The sequence below is a fragment of the Bubalus bubalis genome, chromosome 18 (assembly GCF_019923935.1).
Source record: "Bubalus bubalis isolate 160015118507 breed Murrah chromosome 18, NDDB_SH_1, whole genome shotgun sequence".
Taxonomy (NCBI): Eukaryota; Metazoa; Chordata; class Mammalia; order Artiodactyla; family Bovidae; genus Bubalus; species Bubalus bubalis.
This window is the reverse complement of record NC_059174.1, coordinates 44,392,638-44,417,705: the sequence shown is the minus strand read 5'-3', so window position 1 is coordinate 44,417,705 and position 25,068 is coordinate 44,392,638. Positions and strand designations below refer to the sequence as shown.

The 25,068-nt window shown below is 46.8% G+C and overlaps 1 protein-coding gene and 1 long non-coding RNA gene across 3 annotated transcripts in view; one reads left to right on the top strand and one right to left on the bottom strand.

Moving 5' to 3' along the window:
- Positions 1 to 1,561: 1,561 nt before the first annotated feature.
- On the top strand, positions 1,562 to 8,722 carry LOC123330458. Its single transcript, XR_006546426.2, has 2 exons — positions 1,562 to 1,686; positions 7,897 to 8,722. It is a non-coding gene; the product is annotated as an uncharacterized LOC123330458 (long non-coding RNA).
- The window catches only part of GARRE1 (granule associated Rac and RHOG effector 1), an 87,408-nt gene continuing 67,585 nt past the window's right edge, over positions 5,246 to 25,068 (bottom strand). For both annotated transcript variants that reach the window (XM_006042946.4, XM_006042947.4), the window contains exons 7-14: positions 24,634 to 24,792; positions 21,803 to 21,900; positions 17,860 to 17,985; positions 15,708 to 16,741; positions 11,647 to 11,812; positions 10,773 to 10,910; positions 8,319 to 8,397; positions 5,246 to 7,828 (exon numbers count right to left, since the gene is read on the bottom strand). In XM_006042946.4, coding sequence (XP_006043008.1) covers positions 7,517 to 7,828; positions 8,319 to 8,397; positions 10,773 to 10,910; positions 11,647 to 11,812; positions 15,708 to 16,741; positions 17,860 to 17,985; positions 21,803 to 21,900; positions 24,634 to 24,792 — 2,112 coding nt within the window. In that variant the 3' untranslated portion in view covers positions 5,246 to 7,516. The remainder of the gene's footprint in view (positions 7,829 to 8,318; positions 8,398 to 10,772; positions 10,911 to 11,646; positions 11,813 to 15,707; positions 16,742 to 17,859; positions 17,986 to 21,802; positions 21,901 to 24,633; positions 24,793 to 25,068) is intronic.

The window sequence follows — 25,068 nt, the reverse complement described above, 5'->3', positions numbered from 1 at the left end:
CAGAGCTCTGTGCTAAATTCTCTGCCACATAACTCTCATAGCACCCCATGAGGGATATCCCATTATCCTCTCCACGTAACAGACAAACTAAAAAAACTAAAAATAGCCATTCTGCTAAACTAAGAAGAGAATCAGTTCAAGGTTGCCCCAGTCTTGAACCCTGTTCTTAATCACAAGCCTGCCCTGGCCCTGTCCTGGGCCACTTCCGGACTCTTCAACCTTAGGAAAAGGGTATAGGGAATGAGGAGAAGCAGGCAATTCTTTCAGGCCCTCTCCATCACCCCTCCCCCGCCCCTTCTAGTTGAACATCAATTAAGCCTGTAAATCTGATTGACAGGGTAGAATTTTACAAGTGGAAATGTCCAAGAATGACATTTCCAAAGGCAAGGACAGCAGCATAGGCAGAGGCAGAGGTAGAATACAACCACTGGATCAACACTGCTCCCCTTGGACTGGATCTGAGCCTCTAAGTAAGGCAGTAGGGAGATTCTTACCAGGAAAGGTGCAGTGTATGTGTGTGTGTGTGTGTGTGTGTGTGTGTGTGTGTGTGTGTGTGGTGGGGGGTGGGGGGGCAACGATCAGACACTGGGGTGTGGAGGTAGCCTCTCTAATCAAACCTTGGGGAGTGGAGTGAAGTCTGCAGTTTGGAAAAATATTAAGGTAATTTTATATTTATATTGATAAAGTGGCTTCCCTCATAACTCAGTCGGCAAAGAATCTGCCTGCAATGCAGGAGACCTGGGTTTGATTCCTGGGTCGGGAAGATCCCCCGGAGAAGGAAATGGCAACCCACTCCAGTATTCTTGCCTCCATGGACGGAGAAGCCTGGTGGACTACAGCCCATGGGGTAAGAGTCGGAACACGACTTGGTGACTAAACCATATATAGATAAAAGTTAAACCTGTTTTCTACCACCATCCCCGTAATTGGCTCCGCATGCTGAGCCAAGCCCTGTCTGCAAACCGCACAGTATCAGTGTTCAGAAGTGGCTCTCTCAGAGGGTTCTATGCATCCAGACCTGGGGCTGACAACCACCATCAAAAGAAAACCTGGCTCTCAAAGTTCAATAGACCGCTCCAGTGCCAGGCACTTTCAAATGCCCTCGGCAAAATGCTATGAACCGAGAGAGAGGGGTGGATTGAAGGGTGGACCTAAGTCAGGCCTCAATTCAGGGCCGTTGGACAGGAGTCAGGCAGGGCATGGAGACCAGAACACCAGGACAAGGGCAAAGGGAGGTTCCGGGACAGGGTAGCAGCAGTTCTGGGGCTCGAGTGTGAAGGAGGTCGGGTGTGGGGCGATACACGCCGATGGATTTTCGCGAGCTGCTCCGAGGCGGCGCACCCACCGAGGATGCTGAGTCACGGTGACCTGGAAAGGGTGAGGAGTCACGGTTCTCCGGAACTCCGCGAATCCCCCTGACACCCGCCACACCCTCCAGAGGGACGGTGCGCACGCGTCTAAGCACAGGGAAGGCGGGACCAGCGCAGGTAGCGAGGGGGCGGGGGTGCGCACGCGTCTGCGTGTGGGCTCGCACGTCCGAGGGAGCACGTGTGCGCATGTCCGGCGCTCAGACGGCCGCCGGCTCCTGACCTAAGAACTTGCAGACGCCTCTACCCGCACGTCTGGGATGGACATGTGCGCGAAAGTGCGCAGACTCCGGGTCGGGGCAGACTGCGCGTGCGCAGGGTAAGAGAAACCCGGAGGGCTGAGTTAGCGCCCCCAGGAGGCTCAGGGCTCGTGTTCCGTGCTCGCGGTGCTTGCCTGCTCAGCTTAGTTCTATCGCTTTGGGATGTCGCCAGATTTTCCTGGTGAATCCAGTTACGTTTTTAAAAAAAATTTCCCCTCCGCACATGGCCGTGGGTTTTCACCCTGAGAGAAAACTCTGTACTTGGTAAAGAGCTAAACAGCCCTTCTTTGCGGCTCTAGTACAAACCCTGGTCATTGCGTATTCTTTTAGCCCGATGTGAAAACCGATTCAAGTCTAGTTCTGTGTTTTGGTTTTGTATTAGAATTTGCCTCTGGCCTTAGCGGCACCTCTTTTCCTCTGTATTATCTGGAGTTGCTTCGCGGTGTTCTGCACCCTGCACTTGTGGCCATGAACAAGACTTACTCCTTGCTCTACTGAAGCTTTGATTCTGGCGAGAGGGACATGTGCAAAGACACATTATAGCGGAGTACTAAACAAGGCCGGGTAGAGGCTGAGCTCTGGCCGCACAGAACTGATGGAAAGGCCCAGGCACGTGGGCACCGTAGGTAGGCTTCCTCGAGGTAGCAGGGGTGTCCAGGAGACGTTAGGCCTGAGAAGGAAAGGCAGGAGATGGGGAGGACCAGGTTGATGGCAGTGGAGATGTAAGAACTTTGTGGAATTGAAATATGCTTGCAGAAGCACTTGTGCTGTGCTGTGCTGTGCTGTGCTTTGTCGCTCAGTCGTGTCCGACTCTTTGTGACCCTACAGACTACAGCCCTCCAGGCTCTTCTGTCCATGGGATTCTCCAGGCAAGAACACTGGAGTGGGTTGCCGTGCCCTCCTCCAGGGGAATCTGCCCTATCCAGGAACTGAACCGGGGTCTCCTGCATTGCAGGCAGATTCTTTACTGTCTTAAGCCACCAGGGAAGCCCGAGAATACTGGAGTGGATAGCATTTCCCTTTCCAGGGGAATTTCCCGACCCAGGAATCGAACTGGAGTCTCCTGCATTGCAGGCGAATTCTTTACCAGCTGAACTACCAGGGAAGACCACAGTAGCGCTTGTAGGACTTGCTAATTAAGTGAAAGAGGAGAGTAAAGAAGATCAAAAACGTCTTCTAGGATTTCTGCCTGAGCATTGAGTGCTTGAATATGTATCTCTTACCGAGAACGGGAAAGAGGGAGTTGTCTTCCCTCAAAGACTGAGTTTATGGGCTGCTGCTGCTGCTAAGTCACTTCAGTCGTGTCCGACTCTGCAACCCCATAGACGGCAGCCCACCAGGCTCCCCGGTCCCTGGGATTCTCCAGGCAAGAACACTGGAGTGGGTTGCCATTGCCTTCTCCAATGCATGAAAGTGAAGTGGCTTAGTCGTGTCCGACTCTTACCGACCCCATGGACTGCAGCCTACCAGGCTCCCCCGCCCATGGGATTCTCCAGGCAAGTGTTCTGGAGTGGGGTGCCATTGCCTTCTCTGGAGTTTATAGGCAGAGACTTCATTTTCTATGCAGCCTAGCTCCTATCCTAGCAAGGAGTGTGACGATAGTAAATGTTGAAATGAACATGACACTTGGGAAACAATCCTTCCTCCTCACCACATACAGCCCCCCTCACAGACAAGCAGAGGCCTGGGCCCAGTCAGCCAGCCCCTGTGGATCCTAAGGCCATCTATTTGTGTTACTTCTAAGAGCCTAGCCCCAGAGGTTCCTCAGACTCCCAGGCACGTGGTTGAGACCCTGACAGTCACTTGTCCACACACGTCTTTTTGGGAATCAAGGAGCTAACCTTTGGCAGGATTTATTTCTTGGATCCGCATCAGGAAGCAGATCACGAGAAGGGTCGCACAGTGGGCCGTCCTTTCCCAGCACCATGGCTGGGATGCAGAGTTTCAGCTACACTCCCAGAGCTGGATGCCCACTCTCCCAGGAACCCGAGATGGAAAAGGAGGGTCACCAGCCTCATAAGGACCTGCCTGTGTGTCCTCCTCCATTTCTCAGCTGAGCCAAAGCCCCCAGGGACCTTCTTGAGGCCCTGGTGAACATCTGTCTGCTTCCATCCCCACCCATTCAGGACGGAGCTGGGTTTACAGGGCTCCTGTCCCCACCACTGTTGTCAATTAGAATTCAGTGAACAGGACCATGTGTGTGGGGGTGTGCTAAGTCACTTCAGTTGTCTGACTCTTTTCAACCCTCTGTAGACCTACAGGCTCCTCTGTCTATGGGATTCTCCAGGCAAGAATGTGGGCTTCCCAGGTGGTGCTAGTGATAAAGAACCCACCTGCCAATGCAGGAGATGGAAGAGACTTGGATTCAATCCCTGGGTCAGGAAGATCCCCTGGAGGAGGGCACAGCAACCCCATTCCAGTATTCTTGCCTGGAGAACAGCACTGGGTACTAATGTTAAATAGGAACACATATGAATAAAATGTGTTTACAATTTATAAAATGTTTACATTTTATGTTATAAATGTTTAACATTTACAAAATGTTCTGGCTAGCAACGGCACCCCACTCCAGTACTCTTGCCTGGAAAATCCCATGGACAGAGGAATCTGGCAGGCTGCAGTCCATGGGGTTGCTAGGAGTCAGACATGATTCAGCGACTTCACTTGCACTTTTCACTTTCATGCATTGGAGAAGGAAACGGCAACCCACTCCAGTGTTCTTGCCTGGAGAATCCCAGGGACGGGGGAGCCTGGTGGGCTGCCATCTCTGGGGTCACACAGAGTCGGACACGACTGAAGCGACTTAGCAGCAGCAGCATTTTAATAGGAACTTTCAGTGTCTTCCTTAGCAATATTCATACAACACGGCTGTTACTAAGTAACCTTGTCTTGAGGTGTATTTAATGTCCCCATGCTCAGCTTCTGGGAGTCTCAGCAGAAAGAAGCCAGAGTGGTACTTGTACTGGTAGGTTATATATTTACACTCATTTACTCCATTTTCTTAAGTTCATGGAAAAAGTTTCAATCACATGCTGTCTTGCTGTAAGTGAAAATGAGTTGCAGCTCCCCTGTAACTCCCCCCTCCTTTTGTGGCTCCTACTGTACAATCTTTCCTTCTCCACAGCAGGATGGCACCATCCAGTGCAACTGGTCCTTCTTGTACCTATGAGGGAGGGTCTGCTACATGGCGGGTGTCTGGCTGAGTTAGGGGAGACCTCATCCCTGGGTCTGCCTCTTGGAAAGGCTGGCTGGGCAGCTCACAAGTGCCCACACTTGGTGGAATGTGTGTGTTGGCAGACCACAACCCAAGGAGAGTCTGCATTCTTCAGGTGGCCTCCTTCACCACAATAGTGGTTCTGACCACACAGAGGCCCTTTCAGCTTTGGCCTCAGGGAAGCCAACAGGAGAGATGGGGTAGGTTGTCCCACTTCCTGTACGCCAGCACCCCCCCACCCCAGCTTATCCTAATACCCCCAGAGGTATTACCCTTGCAAGGGCTCAGAATCAGAGGACAGGCTGACCTAAAAACCTATTCGTGTGCAGCTTTTCAAAGTAATGAATCAGACAGGGCTTCTGACATGATTATCTGCTGCAGTTCATTTTAGACAGAGATCCAAAAATTATTAAAGGTATATTTTAATAAAGCCAATAGTTATTTTACTTATAGGAGCTTTAAAAGTAAGATACAAAATGTAGAGTTCCAGTTTGGAAGCGTTGTAACTAGTCACACGAGCAAGGCAGCCACGCCTGGCCACACAAAGGACACACACACTCACACACGCACACACATGCGTTTGGCGAGACCCCTCTGCCAAGCGCAGCACCTGGAATTACCAGTGTTCAAAGCAAGGCGGTGCTGAGAACACAGCACCCACAAGGAGACTACACAAACAGCTTCACACAGTCTCACAGCCCATGGAGACGCAATTACAAAATGTCTTCCTTAATAGAGAAAAACAGACTGGAAAGTGACAGTTAGCAATGTTGATGTCATCTGCGCTGGAGCATAAAGGACTGACCTCTGTCCAGGGTGAGGTCTTTGGGGAGGCACTATTAAAACAAGGGTACTTCAGTATAATAGAACTCGAAACACGGGGTACTGGAGACACATCACTGAAGGAGAGAAGAAAACTATCTTACAAGGAAACAGCCACAGATAACAGACGTAGTGCATACACAGTGACAGCCAACACGGACAAGAGCCACCAGGGTCGGTGCAGAGCACGTGCCTGAAGAGTCTATGTACAAAACAGTTCTCTGTAAACATGGTGAGGTGAATGTTCAGAACCCACGGTGAGAGGATCATGACTACAGGCAGCACTGACATCCCCACTCAGCACAAAAGACAACACCCGAGGCCTGGAGACAGCCTGGCACCACAGTACTAAAGGTTCAGATGGCTGGGCTCAGACACCCTAAGGGTCCTCTATAATTAGTGTGTCTACATACATATATATATATATATATTCTTTTTGGTATTTTTAAATATAAATTTACTTATATTCATAGAAAAATGAGAACATAACTGTGTTATTACAATCTCTGCTGGAAAAGCTTATATGGAGTTAGAAAGAATAAACCATTTATTAGTAGTTAACATATATTAAAATGGTATAATGATTTAAGAAAATATAAAAAAAAATATTAATACTGTCAAACTTTCATACCAGAAAATATTATGGATTTTTCTCAATTAGACTTTTTCAAAGATGAAATATGAAAAATTTAAATAAGTTTTATATAAAGAACTTCTGTAACCTCAATTAATATACAGTGGGATATGTCTAGTCTATATAGATATATTTATTATTTCTCAATTTAAGCACCATTCAATTCTTCTGGATCCATTCTGGCTGGAAAAATATCCCTAAATCCACAGGATGTTATCTATTTAACAGCACATGTTAACTGAAAATGAGGTGGTTTATTTTTTTCTTTAAAGAAAAACTTTTAAATTAATTCCTATCTACATCTTAATTGGTTTGTCTTGAGCCAGCTCACAATGTTACTGCAATTTCAAGTGTCTCTTTGCAGCCCCCCCTGACCACACCCCCACGCTCGGAAACCTTATCGAAGCCTCTGGCCATGTGTGGAAAGATATGAGGGCAGAAGGTGTAGCTTTATCCCGCACACGGACAGCAGCCAGCAGGCTCATCTCCACGCACCACCAGGGCTATGATCCTGCTTTTGTAAATCCGGTAAAGGTCACACCCCTTGGGTGCTGCTGGGGGTGGCGAGGGGCTGTCCATCTACAGAAAACCCAGGTGATTGCTTCTCATCACAAATATGCTATCCTTTGCCCAGTTCATAGAAGAAGCTTAAATATAGTGTTGAAAAACCTCCAGCCACTCTATTTGTTATCTTAAAATATTCAATGCATTTTAGGCAGGAGATATTTTAACTAAAAACCTATATGAAAAATAGCTATAAAATACAGTGATTGGTGTGGTCATCACTCAATGTGTTAAGGAGAGAAAGAGAAGGTTTCAGAAGAATGGTCAGTTTTGCTCTCAGCCTTCAGCCCCAACGCCTTCCCAACACATGCAGTGGGGTCTACAAACTTGAGAGCTGTGTTTCTCAAAGTGTGGCCAGTGGGCCACCTGCATCAGAATCACCAGAGGTGCTTATTAACCTCGAACATCCCCCAGCATCTCCCTGAGGAGAGTCAGAAAACGCCATCTTCATCTGGCCCTCCAGGTGTCTGATGCCTCCAGAGTTTTGAGAAGCCAGGCCTTAAAGGCTTGGAGCTGCCAACCACCTCCATCCCCAAGGATCCCTGCCTGGGACAGGGGTGCACTGGTCCTCTGGGGGGCTGTTGCCAGCCAGTCAGCCCTGGGCTGGGGCCCCTGGCCCCAAAAGCTCTGGGCGGGCGGGCAGGCAGGCCTGGGGTCAGTACTGGGGCAAGTAGGCCGGTCTGCGCTCAGCCTTCCCAGGGAAGGCCTTGAAGCCCTTGGGGGCTGCCTTGTGTGCTGGTGGGGGCGGGGGCTGCGGCGGGGTCTGCACGTAGGCGAAGGAGGCGGCGGCACTGCAGTCACTGGTGGCAGCCCACACCGGGGACTGCAGCATCTGCATGGTGTCGCTCCACTGGCTGCCGGGGCTGGCGACTGCATAGAGTGGTGCGCTTGGGCCAGGCAGGGTGCCGGGCAGCGGGGAAGGGTGCTGCCAGGGGGCTTTGGGCGGCCACGTTTTGGTTTTGTTATCCTGAGAGACAGAAGAGGGCATTTTAGTGGCATTTCTGGCAACTGATCCTCCTTTCCCACCTCCCCCAGTCTCTAGTCCTTATTCCCACTGAGGAAATGGTGCGAGCCCCAGCCCTCCCCACAGTCCTGGAGCAGCACCGTCCAGCGGAGCGTGCGACCACAGATGTGCTCTGTCCGTGCCACCCAGTACAGCAGCTGCTCACCACACATGGACGGTGCAACTAAGGACTTAATCTTTACATTGAAATAATTTCAACTTAAGTAGCCACATGGGCTAATGGCCATCATTCTGGACAGCACAGCCCCAGAACTTCCTCTGCACGTGGCTCGAGTCTGCTGAGATGGCTGGCTGATCATTTAGACAAAAACCATAGAAGAGAGTTGTTCACCACAAAGAACCCCCCACACAACTCTTAAAACTTAAGGGTTTGGAACCCTGCCCACGGTACCCATGAAGCCAGCCCTCTGTGGCCAGAGCAGGGCCCACATACCTGGTTCACGTCCTCCACTGTGGTGAGAAGAGGCGGTGAGGGCAGCGTGCTGGTCTCCTGCTCACCACTGCTGTGCTTCCTGAAAGAACCCAGAACTCAGGCCGTGGCTGCCTGCCACCCCCGGCTTCCCTCCAGGGCACACCTAGCTGCTTGGTATGGGTGTCTCTAGGCACTGGTTCTGGGTGGGGAGGCCTTGGGCCCACTGTGTGCAGGGGGCGAAGGTGGGTCACCATGGTGTGGTACCCTTCTGGAGGCCGTGACAGGGCTGGGCTGGGGGTGGGGGGCGGCGGGCATGAGGACTGGCACTGCCGCTTCAGCTGCTGAGTCCGCCAGCTCCAGCCTTTTGTTAAGTTAGTCAACAGATACAGACTGACTGTTTACCATGCACTGGAGACAGATGACTTTAAAAAAAAAAAAAAAAACAGCTGTTACTTTTACCACTAACGTGAAAAAAAATTGTTATTAAGTAGAAGGAAAAAAGCAGATGTAGCAGGCAGCCAGCCAGGTAAATCAGTCTACCAGTGTTCCAGTACGCAGCAGCGGCCTTTGCTGAGGTGGTGACTAGCTGGACCTCTAGTCAGCCTCTCTAATTTCCAGTCTGCACTTCTCCTCAAGGCTCAGTCCCACTCCTGCAGTCCTCCACATCAGGGTCCATGACACCCGCTGTTCCACACAGACGCTCAGGCCAAAACCCTGCATCTCACCCTTGAGTCTTCTCTCTCCCACACCCCACTGCCACTTCCTCCATCATTTTGTTCAGCTTTCTGCTCATCAGAAGCCTCCCTGACTCTCATTTGGAACACAGGAAATCCACCTGTCCCCTGCATTCTCTGCCCTCATACCCTGCTTTATTTTTCTTTATACAACCTAATCCAAACCAACATACTGGATTTTTTTATCAGCCTTTCTTCAGTAGAATATCAGTTTCATGAAGAAGGGGACTTTGATTTGTTGCTGCTCTATCACCAGTGCCTGGTACATGACAGGAGCTACTGAATAAAGGAAGGTGTCCCTCCCCCACCCAAATTCATATGTGAAAGCCCCAACTCCCAGTACCTCAGAGTGTGACTGCATTTAGAGATAAGTTGTTTAAACAACTAAGTTAAAATGAAGTCATTAGGGTGGGCTCCAATCCAACATGACTGCTGTCCTTATAAGAAAATAAGATCAGGATAGAGAGGTACACAGAGAGAAGACCATGTAAGACACGGGAAAGAGGGCCAGCTGCAAGGCAAGGAGACAGGCCTCAGAAGACAGCAACCTTGCTGACATCTTGATCTCAGGCTTCTGGCCTCGAGAACTAGGAGAAAAATCCCTGCTGTTAAATATTTCCCTAGTCTGTTGTTCTTTGATATGATAGCCCTAGTAAACAAACACTGTTTGTGATAATTAAATGAGGAAATGTATGTGAATGCCAAGCCCAGGGCCGGGCATGAGAATGTGCCCCAACCTGGATCAGCAGTCACTGCCAACACCACAGTGGCTCCTCTGTGCATCCTAGTCTGCGTGACACAGGTGCCCTTCCATCTTCATCTACCTGCTCCCCACTCTTATCCAACGGACCCTGGTCCTATCACACGAGGGCATGACTTCTGACGCCCAGGCGACCCCATGTGCTTTCTATTCCTGCTCATGTCCTTTTGACCGGGCAGGCCTCTGCTTCCTCACACCCACAACGGTCTCTCCGTTTCTTTCTAAACAAATTCTTCTTTCAGGGTCCATTTTCATTTTTGTGACTACTTTTGAAAACATAATGCCTTTGGTGGCTCAGATGTTAGAGAATCTGCCTGCAATGGAGGAGAACTGGGTTTGATCCCTGGGGCAGGAAAATCCCCTGGAGAAGGGAATGTCAACCCACTCCAGTATTCTCGCCTGGAGAATTCCATGGACAGAGGAGCCTAAAGAGCTTCAGTCCATGGGAGTTGCAAAGAATTAGACACAACTGAGCAACTAACACTTACACTTGAAAACTTTAGCTCCAAATATACTCTGTAACTTTTTTTCAACTTTGAAATACCATTGAGAGGTTATTTTTATCCAGTTCCACCTTTGATAAAGAAACTGAGGGTAAGAGAGGACCAGGCCCATGTCTGGGGTTGCAAAGCCTGTTGGTGAGTTGATCAGAACTTGGCTGTCCTGGCCCTGCTCCTCCCACGGAAAGGCCTGTCCCCTGTAAGGTGCAGACCAGCCTCAGCAGACCCTGCTCTCCGTAATACTTCCTAGCTTGTCATACGGGTGTTTTGGGCTACCATGAGCATGAGACTGTTCTCCCAGTAAAAACTCAGCCCAACTTTATATCACCACCCAAGCTTCAGCAAGACAGTACTGGAAGAGGTCCTCTCCCTCTCTCAACGTGGGTACCTGGAAACAATGGGGCTACTGAGCTTTGTAGAAGACTAAGCTATGGATGACATCCATGCACCCCCGTTCTTTGGTTTAAATATTTCATCATACCTTCTCTGCTTGACAGCAGCAACGAGGTCAGGCCCTGAAAACATGGAGAACAAGCTGTCCCCATTGGCAGAGGATGTCTCATCACTTGAGCTGGCTGAGTCTCCCTGAGCCCCCGCCCAGCCGCTGTGCAGGCCATCCCTGAAAGCCAAAGAGAGAAACTGGTCCCAGGCGTCAGGCACCAAGCCTGGACCCCAGCTAGACAGCCTGAGGCCAGGCCCACCCCCACCCCCACCCCAGCCCTAAGGGAACAGTCTTTTCCCTGCTCTTATCTCACAACCCAATAGTGGTCCCTTGTCTCTCTCCTTCCTTTAAAAATGCCTCAGAAGCTGTGGTGTATATATGCAATTCATGTTTGAGCAAACAAAAAGCTGAGATGGTCTTTAGCTATGTGGAGTTATTAATCAGGGAGCAATAAGGTGTTAAAAAAAAAAAAAATCACTCCCCCAAAGGTCTTTATGATGAAAATCCACAGTTCTCTCAATACATCAGAATCTGAACTGTACACCTTTGCTTTTTTTTTTTTGGTAGGCTATAAGGATCACATTCCATAAATGACACAGGTTTCATCACCATGCTCATTTCAGCTAAAGACTGTGTTGAACATGCAATTATGTCCCAAACACCACCAAATAAGATCTCTGTCCAGGGCAGAAGAGCCCGTCTCAGAAATCATCAAACGGTGTACGCACAGGGACACCACATGCCACTTGGCATCCTAGTCAGTCACGGAACTCTGACCCCTAAGATCTGACCATGTGCCATTCTCTCACGTGGGGGCCTAGAAATGAATGGCCTGTTAAGAGTATACACCAAGGTCCCCTGCAGAACACCCAGACCCCAAACTCAGCTTCCCGCCCACACACCCAGCACTCACCCTTCTGCAAAGAACTCTGGGAAAGGCCAGGTCCGATGGGCATCATCCATGGGTGGCCAGTGGCCCCGGGGATTGCCTGGGCGGCGACCATGTTGGACTTGCCGTTTCTGCTGCATTGCTTGGCTCACTCCTGCCACATAGCGTGCAAACTCGGGATCTGAACCCACTGTGTTAAGACAGAGTAATAAACAGGGTTGGGGGCCAAACTGGCCTCTTGTTTCCTTCCCTACTTTCTGAGGGTGTCCTGTTGACAAACACAGTGACAAGTGGTGAGGGGCTGCCAGGCGTGCGGCCCAGAGTGGGCTGTAGAATTTGCTCAGAAGCCTACTGTGGTGAGATGGGGCTTTCAGCACACAGGTCTGAAGATGGGGAATGGTGTGTGCATAGGGACTGTGAGAAGGGGTTTGCCTAGAGCAGGGCAAGCTGAATGTGCACAAAGAGAATAAAAAGGTCTGCTTTAGCCAATTTGAAAGACAAATACTGCTGCTGCTGCTGCTAAGTCACTTCAGTCGTGTCCGACTCTGTGCGACCCCAGAGACGGCAGCCCACCAGGCTCCCCCGTCCCTGGGATTCTCCAGGCAAGAACACTGGAGTGGGTTGCCATTTCCTTCTCCAATGCATGAAAGTGAAAAGTGAGAGTGAAGTCGCTCAGTCGCGTCCGACTCCTAGCGATCCCATGGACTGCAGCCGACCAGGCTCCTCCATCCATGGGATTTTCCAGGCAAGAGTACTGGACAAATACTAGTTACTTCAAAAATTTCCAATGTCTGGAGCTACATACTTAACAACTAAGAGGATCAGATGATGACTTCAACTAAGAGATAACCTGCAAGTTATCAAAGCATTAGGGTCAGCCAGATAAGAGAATACCCGGTCTTCCCCCTTGGGCTCAAGTCTGATCCAATATTCTCCTGGATACTGAAGGCAGACCTGCTAATTCAGCTTGAAGATCGTACGAGTGATAGTGAATAAGGTGAAATTTAAGTATGAAGAAGTGGATGGAAACATATTGGACAGAACTGAGTAAGGATGTGCAGGCCAGTACCAGTGGAAGAAAAACAGCACAGAAGACATTTAGAGAAAGTCAAACAAAAAGACACAGTAGGAAAATGTCTGTAGGTCACAAACTGAATATGACTCATGAGTGAATACTTTCTAGCTTCAAGGTGGGAAAGATACCAGGGCTCAATCCTTAGAGTGCTCTCTCTGGGAGCCACCATGTGTGCACTGCACGAAGATGGCCACAAGAGGGCGCGCAGGGGTTGCGTGCGCCTGTGCAGAGGCGGCACTCGGTTCTAGCTGCCCCTGCCTGAAAGGGCGCCTTCTGGAATTCATCCTTCCAGAATGTCCTTACCTTGCAAAAAGAGCCACGCAGACCTTATGCTGATGGGGTGGCATCTGCAGGAAGCTACATGAAGGACTTGAAGGTAAGAAAGGGATATACAGAAGGAAAAGCTAGTAGGATTCCTAGGTTAATGACATACAGGCTGTTTGGGCCCCAGGAGAGATTAAAGATGATAAAGTTATGCCAAACACCATTAATACTCTGGATTTAATTATAGGACTGTCAAAAAATGTACACACTGTTTCTCAACGATTGAAAAAATGTACCACAGCAGCCCCCACTGGTGGTGGCCAGAGGAGCTTGCTCTTCCATAGCAGCATGGAACCATTAGACCTTCCCCAAGGTAGGGGCCCCACATCCACCCACACAAGGGGAGCAAGAACAAAAGAGCACACGCAGCAGTATGAAGAATTCTGAGAAGACATAAGAAAAAATTTCTTTCCTTTAATTTTAGATAATGCTGGGTTCACTTGGTCAGAAATCTCTTGTGGCGGTTATTTTTCACTTGCATTTGCTAAATTAGAGTAAAAAGCAATCAATTTATATATATTTATCTTGTATCTTGTATGCAGCATGTGGGGTCTAGTTCCCTGACCAGGGATCGAACCTGCACCCCTTGCATTGGGAGCTCGGAGTCTTAGCCACTGCATCACCAGGGAAGAAGTCCCAAGAGATGTGCTTTTTAAATCTCTTTTCTAACGCATATTATACCACTTATTTCCTTTGTTTTTGTCTTGCTACATTTGCCAGAAAGTTCAAGACAAAGTCACATGGTATTGGTAGTATCATTTGCCACACTGTTTGGGTCCTGATTTAACTGGAATGACTTTGTTTCACTGTACAAAGTACTACTTGCTACTGGCTACTGGTAGATAATCTTTTCCATATTCAAGACATTTCCTTCTATTCATGTTTTGAGTTTACTTAAGAACTGCTGGTGTCTTTTACCAAATGTCTTGATGGCATCTTCTGCTGTATGAATTTTTCTCATTTACTGGGTGAAATAACAGATTACTGTACAGGAGCTGAGTTCCTTAGACTGAACTATCTTGTACTACTGAAGTGAACCAGATATAACTCCTTTGATATACTGCTACATATTCTTGCATCTATCTACATTCATAGAAAGTTACATTTTTACAGTAAAATCATGTTGGCTTCATAACTCCCTTTCCAATCTCTTTTCCTGGAATAGACTGGGTAGGTTTTCCACTACTTGGTGCAATTCTGATCACGTATGTTTTGTTAGAAAAGATTCTATTTTCCATTCAGTTTTCTAGTATGGTGTCATCACATCATATGTGATAATGTCTTTTTTTTTTTTTTTAAGTTTATTTATTTATTTGGTCTTTGTTGCCGTGCAGGTTTTTCTCTAGTTGTGACAAGTGAGGGTTACCCTCTAGCCGTGATGCACAGTTTCTCATTGCAGTGGCTTCTCTTGATGCAGAGCACGGGTTCTACGGTGCACAGGCTCAGTAGTTGAGGCTCCCAGGCTCTGGAGCACAGGCTCAGAAGTTGTGGCACACAGGCTTAGTTGCTCCGTGGCACATGGGATCTTCCCAGATCAGGGATTGAACCTGTGTCGCCTGCACTGGCAGGTGGATTCTTTACCACTGAACCACCAGGGAAACCCTTAAAGTTCTTTTAATCTCTCCTATGCTGCTGCTAAGTCGCTTCAGTCGTGTCCAACTCTGTGCAACCCCATAGACGGCAGCCCACCAGGCTCCCCCATCCCTGGGATTCTCCAGGCAAGAACACTGGAGTGGGTTGCCATTTCCTTCTCCAATGCAGTAAAGTTAAAAGTGAAAGTGAAGTCGCTCAGTCGTGTCCGACTCCTAGCAACCCCAAGGACTGTATGTAGCCTACCAGGCTCCTCCATCCATGGGATTTACCAGGCAAGGGTATTGGAGTTGGTTGCTACTGCCTTCTCTGAATCTCTCCTGTATCTGTAGCTACCTTTCTCTTTCCTAATCTTGTTTTTCTTTGCTCTGTCTTAATCAGGATTACAATAAATTGGCTTCTCTATTTTATTGGTTTTCTAAAGGCCAGTCTTTTAGATTTATAATGTTTACTATATTTTTCTTTCAAATTTATTTAGCTTTAGCTTTTATCCTTTTTTGAAATTGAAGTATAGCTAATTTACAATATCATTTTAGTTTCAGGTGTAGAACAAATTTTATCTTTAACTCCTCCTAGTTTATTTTTGTTTTGTTTCTAAATTCTTTTTCTAATTTCCTGAGATAACTCTGGGGAACTTTCACACTGTGTAGGCCAGGAAAAGCCAAATTCTATGAAGGTAGGAGGGTGCTTTACCACCTTTCATGGGTTCTAGACTTTAAGCAAAAGAGAATCACAGAACAGAATATGTAATTAGGAAAAAAGAAGCCCACGAAGGGCCATTTTGGCTGCCCTGAATGGGAGGGCTCAGATTGGAGCCCTCTTGACTAATGGGACTTTGAGTCATTCAGCTTCTCTTAGCCTCAATTCTGTCGTCTACAAAGTAAGAAAATAGTTCCACTTACCTTCTCAGACTCATTCTAACTACTGCTTCCTCCCTTTGCTGGAGCTGCCCCACACTTGCCATCAGACAGTGAGAAAGGGTCTTTAAAGGGGATTAAGTCACTGCCTCCCACACGGAAGGCCATGGCAGGCCCTATAAAGTCCTTGGTGATACTATTTAAGTTAAAACCCCAAGGTGGGGAGGGGGCTCACATACCTGCAGGATCAAAAGGCAGAATCTCTCCCAACATCCCAAAGACTCCATCGCTTTGGTCACGGTTTGGCCAGGTGTTATTTCTAGGTCCCTGTGCCTTTTGTCCCAAAACCTCCGACATCACATCATCCAAACAGCTGCTCACCAGACCCAAGCTGTACAAGTCAGAACTGAGATCAGATATGCCAGGCCACTGGCCAAGGGGAGATAGACCAGCTCCGACAGGTTGCGCTGGCTGCTGGGATGAGCCGGGTACCCATTTCCCAGGGGCCCGGGGCTGGGGCGGGGGCTGCTGTGGTCCGACAGGTTGCAGCAAGTGTTGGTAGTACTGGACCTGGGGCTGCTGTTGCTTTGGGGACTGCTGCTGAGGTGCCAGGCCCGGCTGGGGTGTCAGAGGTGTGTGCGCCCCAGCCTGGGGTGGCCGCGATGGTGGGGGCACTGGCAGTGATGGCTGCTGTGGCTGCATGGCTCCTGCCTTCTGCTCAGTCACCATGGCTGTGGCAGCAGAGTTACGCCGTGTCACCAGCGGGGAGCCCTGGTGTGACTGGCCCATGTTAAAGCCCGAGAGAAAATCGATCACCTCCTGCATTTCCTGATCGGTTGGCAAATTCATACCCTTCTCGTCCTTGCCATCATCCCCTTGCAGGAAGTTGTCACGCCTCTCCAGGAGAAAACCATTGGCCATGTGATTACTGGAATTCTGAGCTGACTGTGAAGGGTCTGCAGTCCTAGGGAAATTACCAATGTTCAAAATGCTTTGTAGCCTTGAATCCATATTAGTGGGCATTTTGGCCTTCTCTTCTGAACACCCGGCTATGAAGATGTTTTTGGAAGGGGTATTTGGAATGGAATAACTCGTGTTGCTGCTCGAGCTGGGACACGAAGCTTTCTTGGTGAACCGGGAGGTCAGCTTGGAGAATGTCTTTTGCAGGCCACCTGAAGACTTGTTCCCATTCCCAGAAGGCAAGTCAGCCTGATTTCCAAAATCACAGATCTCCCTCTGAAGCTGGATCTGTATGCAGGGTAAAGCTTGTTCCCTATTGACAGAGAAATTAAAAAAAAAAAAAAAAGACAAGTATACAAATTGGACAATAAAATGGGATTGCTTTGGTGTTCAAGAAAGACTTTAAGAATAAAAAGACCTCTTTGTTTGGAATTGGGTTCATTTATTTCATAAACACCCAAAATTTTTAAGAGTATGTAATTTAAGCACTATCTATATTTATTATAAAACATCTACCATATCCAACTGAGCAACTAACACTTTCACTTTCACCATGTCTAACACAGGGCCATGAAAACATGAGGATTCTGGCATGAGGATTTTTGAGTGAAATCCTCTGACTGCAACGCAGGAGAGCAAAGCACGCCTAATCTAGCGTGGGAGATGCATTTGGCAGAGGTCGGCTGTGTGCCTGGATGACAGGGGAGCCTGGCAGATCCAGCAGAGGGTCAACAAACTAATCCACACAGCAGAGAGGGGTGAGTGGGCAGGTCCCAGGGACACTAGGCAGCCCAGCTTGTCTCTGAAGGTAACTCACAGACAGTGCCAAGAACAGAGGGTTGTTACTTCCAAAGTTTCCTGCATACTTTTTTCTAGTACTGAAAGAAAGTCCTAGAGATGGAAAGGGCATGGGGTGGGAGCTGGGCAGGTGACGGCTGCAGTGACCCTGGTTAAGTCACCTTGCTGTTCCGCGCCTCTGTGTGCTCAGGAATGAAGACATGCAGACGGCCTGTGGCTAAATGTTCAAGGTCTCTACCAGTTCTAAAGTTTATTCACAAATAGATAATCTTGCAACTGTCAGTACTTTCAGATATAAATAAATTTCATGCAAGATATAAGTAAATTTTCTAAACACCTTTCTGCTCTGAGTTCATAGGGAGAATGTGAGCTTGGTTAAAATGCTCTTGATGGACTTAACTCTGAAATGATACAACAAATGAAGGCAAAAGTGCTCACAAACTGGGGAGTCTGGGTAAATAAAGGGCAATTCTCTGTTCTATTCCTGCAACTTTTCTATAAGCTTGAAATTATTCCCAAATAACAAGCTGCCCCAAAGTTCCCCTTCTTGCCTTATTTACTCACACACTATGAGTGACATGAGCTCACATGACCCTGTAAGTGGTCACACTGCTCCTCGGCAGGGACACCCACCTCCCTGCCCTCCAGCGGGTGAGGTCCAGCACCGCAGTGTAGAGCACGTCCACCAGGCCCAGCGTCTTCTCGGGATCTAGGCTTCTCTGCAGCAGGGACATGGTAGCCGGGTCTTCTTTCAGGCACCTAGGCACCAACCAAGTTGCGTGAGTCTAGGCTGCCCTTCTCCACAACAGAGTTCCAATTTTCAAGTGGGCCTTATACAAAAGGCTACAACTTTTGGCACCAAAGAAAAATTTAGTAATCATAAGAATATTTAGAGGATGACAGGGCTAACACTGGGACTTGCTGCTCTGCAATAGGAGGGGGAAGAAATACAACAGGGCTTGGCGTCTCGGCAGATTTCTGTCTGTCTAGAATCTGTTTAGCAGGAAGAGAAGAGTTCAGTGCAGGGGCTGCCTTCCAGGTGCCCTAACGCCCTTTCATTGTCCTACACCAGCTTCAGCCCTGACTTTCTTCCACACAGCAAGAGAGTGAGCCTCCTCTAGCACAAATCTGAACACACCACTCCCCTGTGCAAAACCCTCCAGTGGCATCCTATTGTGGCTGAAATAAAATCCAAACCCCTCAGCTCAGCCCTCCAGACTCTGTGACCTGGGCCTCCTGCCTCTCTGGACACAGTCCTCTTCACTGTCACCTCTCTTTACAGTGTCCCAACTACGAGGCTTCTCATATGCCCTGAATATGTTGGATCTGCTCACATCTCAGGATCTCTGATGCTGTTGCCTTTGCCTCACTGCTCCCCTTTGAGAGCTTCCAGGTGTCCTAACGCCCTTTCACTGTCCTACACCAGCTTCAGCCCTGACTTTCCTCCACACAGCAAGAGAGTGAGCCTGCTCTAGCACAAATCTGAACACACCACTCCCCTGTGCAAAACCCTCCAGTGGCATCCTTAAAGCCTTCCCGCTGGCATTCAGGTCCCCACTGCCCACCCCGGGCACCTCCACCAAGAGGCGTTTTCTGAGAGGGAGAACCAGGAAGATGCTGTCTGTTACCGAGTGCTCTGGGGGCTAAATGGTAGGCTAAATAACACTTCGGCTAAATAACACTTGCCAAAGCCATCCTAAGGAGGCAGCAGCACTCCCCAATGTGACTTTGGCTTGAGAAGAAATTTATGTGAGGGTGTGAGCTGGCCAGTCTCAGAAACCCTGGAGAAAGCAAGCAACAAGGCAAGGTCTGCCAGTACCCGACGAGACCCTGGGCTCCTAGGAGAGAATCCTGGCCAGTGGACCTGGCTGAGGTCCACACACCAGATTCTCTCAGCCTGGAATCGCTGATCACCAGGACATACTTGCTCTATGTTCTCAAGCCAACTTCTGCTTGTGATCTGGCTGGTCACATGTCCGCCCACTAAGCAAGCATTTTCTGGTCATGCAGAAAGGAGTACTATGGTTTCCGGTGATACTAATAATTTCTTTCTTAAAATCAACAGAATGGTATTTTTATGTTATTCATCAGTCTTGAGAACTGATCAGTAAAATCCCCTGAAGAAACTAAACCTATTCTTTTTGACAAATTACCCTGATTGGCTTAAAACCTTCTACCTGTTCTTAGATAAAACCCTAGTCCCCCGGGGACCCTGCAAGTCCTGGCTTCCACGACTCCTGTCTTCACCCCCACCCAGCATACCTCCAGTCACACCAGTGCACTCCTCAGGTCTCTGCATTTGCTGTTCCTTCTGCCTGCGATGCTTTCCCCATCTGCTCTCTGTGTGGCAGGCTCCTCTCAAATGTCACATCCTTAAAGAGACCCTTCATGACTGACCTCCTCATCCAAAATAGCTTCCTCTTGCCATCTCTACCTGTTATTCTCTAACAGATGATGTCACTCTACTCTTATTCCCCTTGTACGCTTGCCAGTGCTTGAACTTAACTCCTACGCTTATTAGCAGTCCCCTCCCCAACTCCCACGCCATTACAAAGCCAGCTCTATTAAGGGCAGGGACCCTGTCTGTCTTGCTTCTGATTTAATTCCCAGAGCCTAGAATAGTGTCTGTCACATATTAGGTACTCAGTAAATATTTGATGAAAGAAAGAATGGGTAACAGCTTAAATATGACAGTTTAAAAATCTAAGTAAGATACTACTTTTGGGGGGAAAAAAGAATCTAGATACTTCATTATGCTAAAAGCAAAGCAAATAATAAATTCTTGACTAGTTTTGCTAATAATTTCATTTTCTCTAAGTTGGAGTAAAGCAATTACTTCTTTTTGAGTTCTTCTCAACAAGCACATATTTTATAACTTGAAACAAAAACATGAAAACTGTGCCATTTTTACCAAAAGTAGCCAGCAGAGGGAGCAGTCTGTGAGGTCTTTCAAGGATGGGCAATGAATTACAAAGGAAATCAATCATAAAGGGAGAGTTCTAGAAGTAAACTGCAGTGTAAACCATTTTAGTACTAGCTGTTTATATCCACCCAATTATCCAAGAGTTGGAAATATTTTCTTTAAAATGAGAATCCTAGTTAAGTTTAATATTTTTCAATAAGAACCTGAATTAGAAAACAATTTCAAGAACACAAAACTCTTACAAAAACGTGAGCTTTTAATCTACTGCTTGGGGAATTCCTTGCCAGTTCAGTGGTTAGGACTCCACACTCTCACTACTGCGGGCCCGAGTTCAATCCCTGGTTAGGGAACTACGATCCTGCAAGCTGAGTCCAGAAAAAAAAAATCTACTGTTTGATAGGAATGAAGACATGAATATAAATTAACTAATAATCAAATTTAGAAATCTGTGGAGAAACTCACAGAAGGGAGATTCTGGGACATGACGTGAATCACCAACCATTCGGATGGTGAAGAATCTGTCTGCAATGCAGGAGACCGGGTTTGATACCTGGGTCAGGAAGATCCCCTGGAAAAGGGAATGGCAACCCACTCCAATATTCTTGCCTGAAAAATTCTATGGACAGAGGAGCCTGCTGGGCTCCTGGGGTCACAAACAGTTGGAAATGACTGAGTGACTTAACACTTTTGCTTTCACACTTGATATATTAACAAATTCTAAAACTTTAAGCAGAATCTCCACTGGACCCCCTTTGCATTTCAAGAAGAAATGGTTTAAATAGAATTCAAATGCATTACCCAAATACCACGTTAGTCCACATGGGCCCAAATAGTGTCACTATTCCTTACTATCTCTTCCTACCTAATTACTTCAAATATTTTCTATATAGTTAAATACTCATTCTGCCCATGATTTTAATAGCAAAAGTCTTCTAATATATGTTTAATTTTTCCTATTTACTAATAAAACTGTACTGAATCTGTAGGCACATCACAAGGATAAATCCCTAGATGTGGAACTGCTGAGGTCACAGCCCTTATTTTAGGCTTCTGACAAATGAAACTGTCCTCCAGAAAGGCTGTGTGATTTATTCAACAACATCTGTGCCGGTTTTTGTACAGTCTGGACCAAACCTAGTACTGTTATTCTAAAACAATTTAATAACATGATGGGCAAAATGACATTGTATTTTCCGCTTTGCCTTCCTTTCTTTGTTAGGTGAGGTTATACATGTTCTTCATCTCTTCGTTGACCATGTCTCCTCTGATTTACCTGTCTATGTGCTTTGCCCATTTCTTACTGATTTGTAAGGGCTTTTGTGTGAATAAATTAAGAATACTTCATTATAAGTTTATAAATATAAGCAAATAATTAAAAATGAAATAGCTCAGTCTGCCTCCTGATTTTCAACGACACTGGGTATGTATTGACATGACCTCTAGGTCAGCAGGGTTGTTGCTGGAACAAAGGAAAAGAAATTCTATGTTTTATACTCCGCTTCAGAGAAATGCTGGGTGACTTAGAGAAAATGATATACTCTGTTCAAAAGCTGTGGACTCAGTAACAAATTTGTCACAAGCAATGCAATCTTTTCAAAGATGTGCAAACATCAATCAAAGCTTAGGCCTGTGTTAGTGTAAGAGTTCTGTTACCATGTGGATGGGACTTGAACCACAATTCTGGATCCTTCTAAACTGATTTGGGGGGCATAGGCTTCTTTATTTTCAATCTGTGCTGTGTCAACTACCACCTAAGAGAGAAACAAAAACAACAATCAGCTTTCAAAGAGAAAAATGGATCATAAACAAATCAAATGCATGAGCCTATCAATGCTGAGTGACTCTGGTAAGAACTATTCTGGTAAGACAGCAAACTATCTGGCAACACAGAAACACACAGGCCAGTCAGGATCCCATGGAGACAACAGCAAGTAATAAAGATGACTGAAAACAGTAATACTTCAAAAAAACAGAAACTGCATTCTAGGTGCAGGATGTACTGAACTTCACAATCATTTTTAGTACTTCTTCCAAGCTGTAAATACGTTAATTAGGAATTACTTTGTTTCCTTCATCTAAGTATTTTTTCACTTGACGCACTTGAAAGAAGTAAAAATGTCATTAAAAATCAAACCAATGCTTTTAGAGCAGCCTACGTGTAATGACCAAATATGAGCCAGAAGATGGTGAGGCTTTTTGTTAAGGCCACTTTATCCTCAACCATCAATAAGAACAGAATTACTTCAGGAAAAATGCAGAACCAATCCTTTCTCAGTGATTTTCTCTCGTTTTGTTTTTGGTCACACTGTGCACTTGTGGGGCCTCAGTTCCCCAACCAGGGACTGAATCCGGGCCACAGCTACGAAAGCATGGAGTATTAACCACTAGACCACCAGGGAACTCCCTCGAAGAGAGTTGTTTCTTTCTTCAGCTTTTTGTTTTTCGTTTTTTTGGCTGTGCCATGCAGCATGTGGGATCTTAGTTCCCTGACCAGGGATTGAACCCATGGCCCCTAGATTGGAAGTGCAGTTTCAACCACTGGACTACCAGGGAAGTCCTGAGGAGAGTCTTTAATATTACACAGATGATATAGTATCCTTTGTAATTCAAAGGGTGTAACAAAGTGATGAATGTATTTTCAAATAACTAAAAGAAATTTAAGAAAATAATCATAAAACACTTTAAAAACAAATCTGTAATGTTTTAGGAAGGGCAAAGCTGTGCAGAGTTGCTTATTAGGATTCCAAATTCAGCATCTAATGGAGCCGATTTCCACAGCTGTAAGAGAGTTCCCACAGCTGGTCTGCAGCGTCCTTTAGAGACTTCCTGTCCAAGTAATAGCCATTGTTGGAACAAGCAGGTGTTTCCTCTCTCCTCCCATCCCCAGAACAATAATCTGAAGTTTTTCATCAGTCACACACAAAGGTGCCCTGGGATCAAGGAGCAGAGAACTAGGAAGAAGTTTTTATTCTGAATAACATGGAACATTTTTTTTTAACTGATGTTTTCTCAAAACCACCTTTGGGTCTTCCTGCCTTATTTTACATACTCCTTTCTGGAGAACTTATTGACATGGTTCCCCTGCTGCTGCTGCTGCTGCTTAAAATGGTCTTTGGGAATATGGATCAATCTACTCAAAGCAGTGGGCTCCAGGGGTCTCCAGTTTACTCTTTTTCTCAGGAGTTCCTATACTATGGAACAGATTTTAAGGGAAATGTAACTCAACACTGTGGACAGGCCCCACCTGGCCCTCTACAAAGCAAGTACTACCCTGAGCTGGGCCACTGGAGCGCTCACCCACACCAAACAGAAGGACTGCATCCTCCCAGCAGCTCCTTTTATGAATAAAGTAGGAATCAGAGTAGAAACAGTTCTTTAATTATCTTGATCTCTAATTAGCTTCCTTTAATCTCTAAAATGCTATGCATGTGTGCTAAGTTGCTTTAGTCGTGTCAGACTCTGTGTGACCCGCTGGGCTGTAGCCTGCCAGGCTCCTCTGTCCATGGGATTCTCCAGGCAAGAATACTGGAGTGGGTTGCCATGTCTTCCTCGAAGGGTCAGGAAGATCCCCTGGAGGAGGATCTACAACACTTCAAAAAGCAATCTTTCATGCTAGAACATAGGATAAATACATTAGGTTCACAGATCAAAGGTGCCTGACAAAAACCTAGATGTTGTTACATCCCTGGTGGTCCAGTGGCTAAGACTCCACAATCCCAATACAGGGGGCCCGGGGTCTGAGCTCTGCTCAGGGAACCAGATCCTACATGCAGCAACTAAAGATCCTGAGTGTCACAAAAGACCCGGTGCAACCAAATAAATAGTGAAAAAAAAAACAAAAATTAAAGACACCTAGATGTTGATTTCCTGACCCCACCCAAATTTGGCAAAAGTTATTCTCACCAAAGGTGAAGAGATCAAACTTAGTTTGGAGTTGCTGTTGTTATTTTTATTGTATAAAAGGAGATATACAGAGAGCTGGGATACAAAGTGACTGGATGGGGCAATACTTATACCATCGGAGGAGGTGATGTTTGAGGTGACATAAGGAAAATGAGAAAGAGAGAGTCACATGAAGATCTGAGAGGAGTATTCTCAGGGAAAAGGAACATCAAGGGCAAAACCTGAGACAGGAAGAAGGCTGCTGTGTTTGAGCAACAGAAAGACACCCACTGTAGCCCTGGAGAGTCAGGCCAGGTGAAAGGGCCTACCAAATCATCACTAATGTAATGGTTTCCTTAAAATCTGGAAAGCCTGAGACACCATTTTGCAACTAGGTCCCCTGCAAATACATAACATCAATCTAGTAAAGGACAAAAAAAGACCTTTTAATGATGCTCTTCCTTTCCCATCTTGTCTAAACTCTGCAGCAACCAAAGGGCTGTTTATATTATCCAGTTTTCACACATGAGCCCACACCACATGCTCACATGCTTAAAATGTCTTCCTCTACTCTCCCCTGTCCTTCACAAGTGTTCACTCACCAGTCCAGCTTGGCCAAACAGCAGCTGCACGGCAGTCTTGCAGGCACCCCGCCACGTGGATGGGCACACCTGGTTTAGGACTTCAGTCACAGGAAAGTCGTCCCTGGGTGTCATTCCATTATAGCAGCCTGCCTCCTTGATCAGCTGTAACATCGTATGCTACAGATTGATAAAAAGAGAGTTCACACCTCAAAATAAAGCCATACAAGGTTCCAAAATTTACAGAAATGCATTTATAAGTACAAAATAGCCCTCAAGAGAACAGAATTTTATTTTCTCCCAAGTCACTTCATTTTGATTTCTTAAGTAATTCCCATCAATTACCTTCAAAGATTTTCTCAAACCTGTGACTGGCTAGATATGGATACATGTGCATTAATACACATGTGATTTCTATTTTAGCACAAAACACAGCATTATTTAGCAATCTGATGC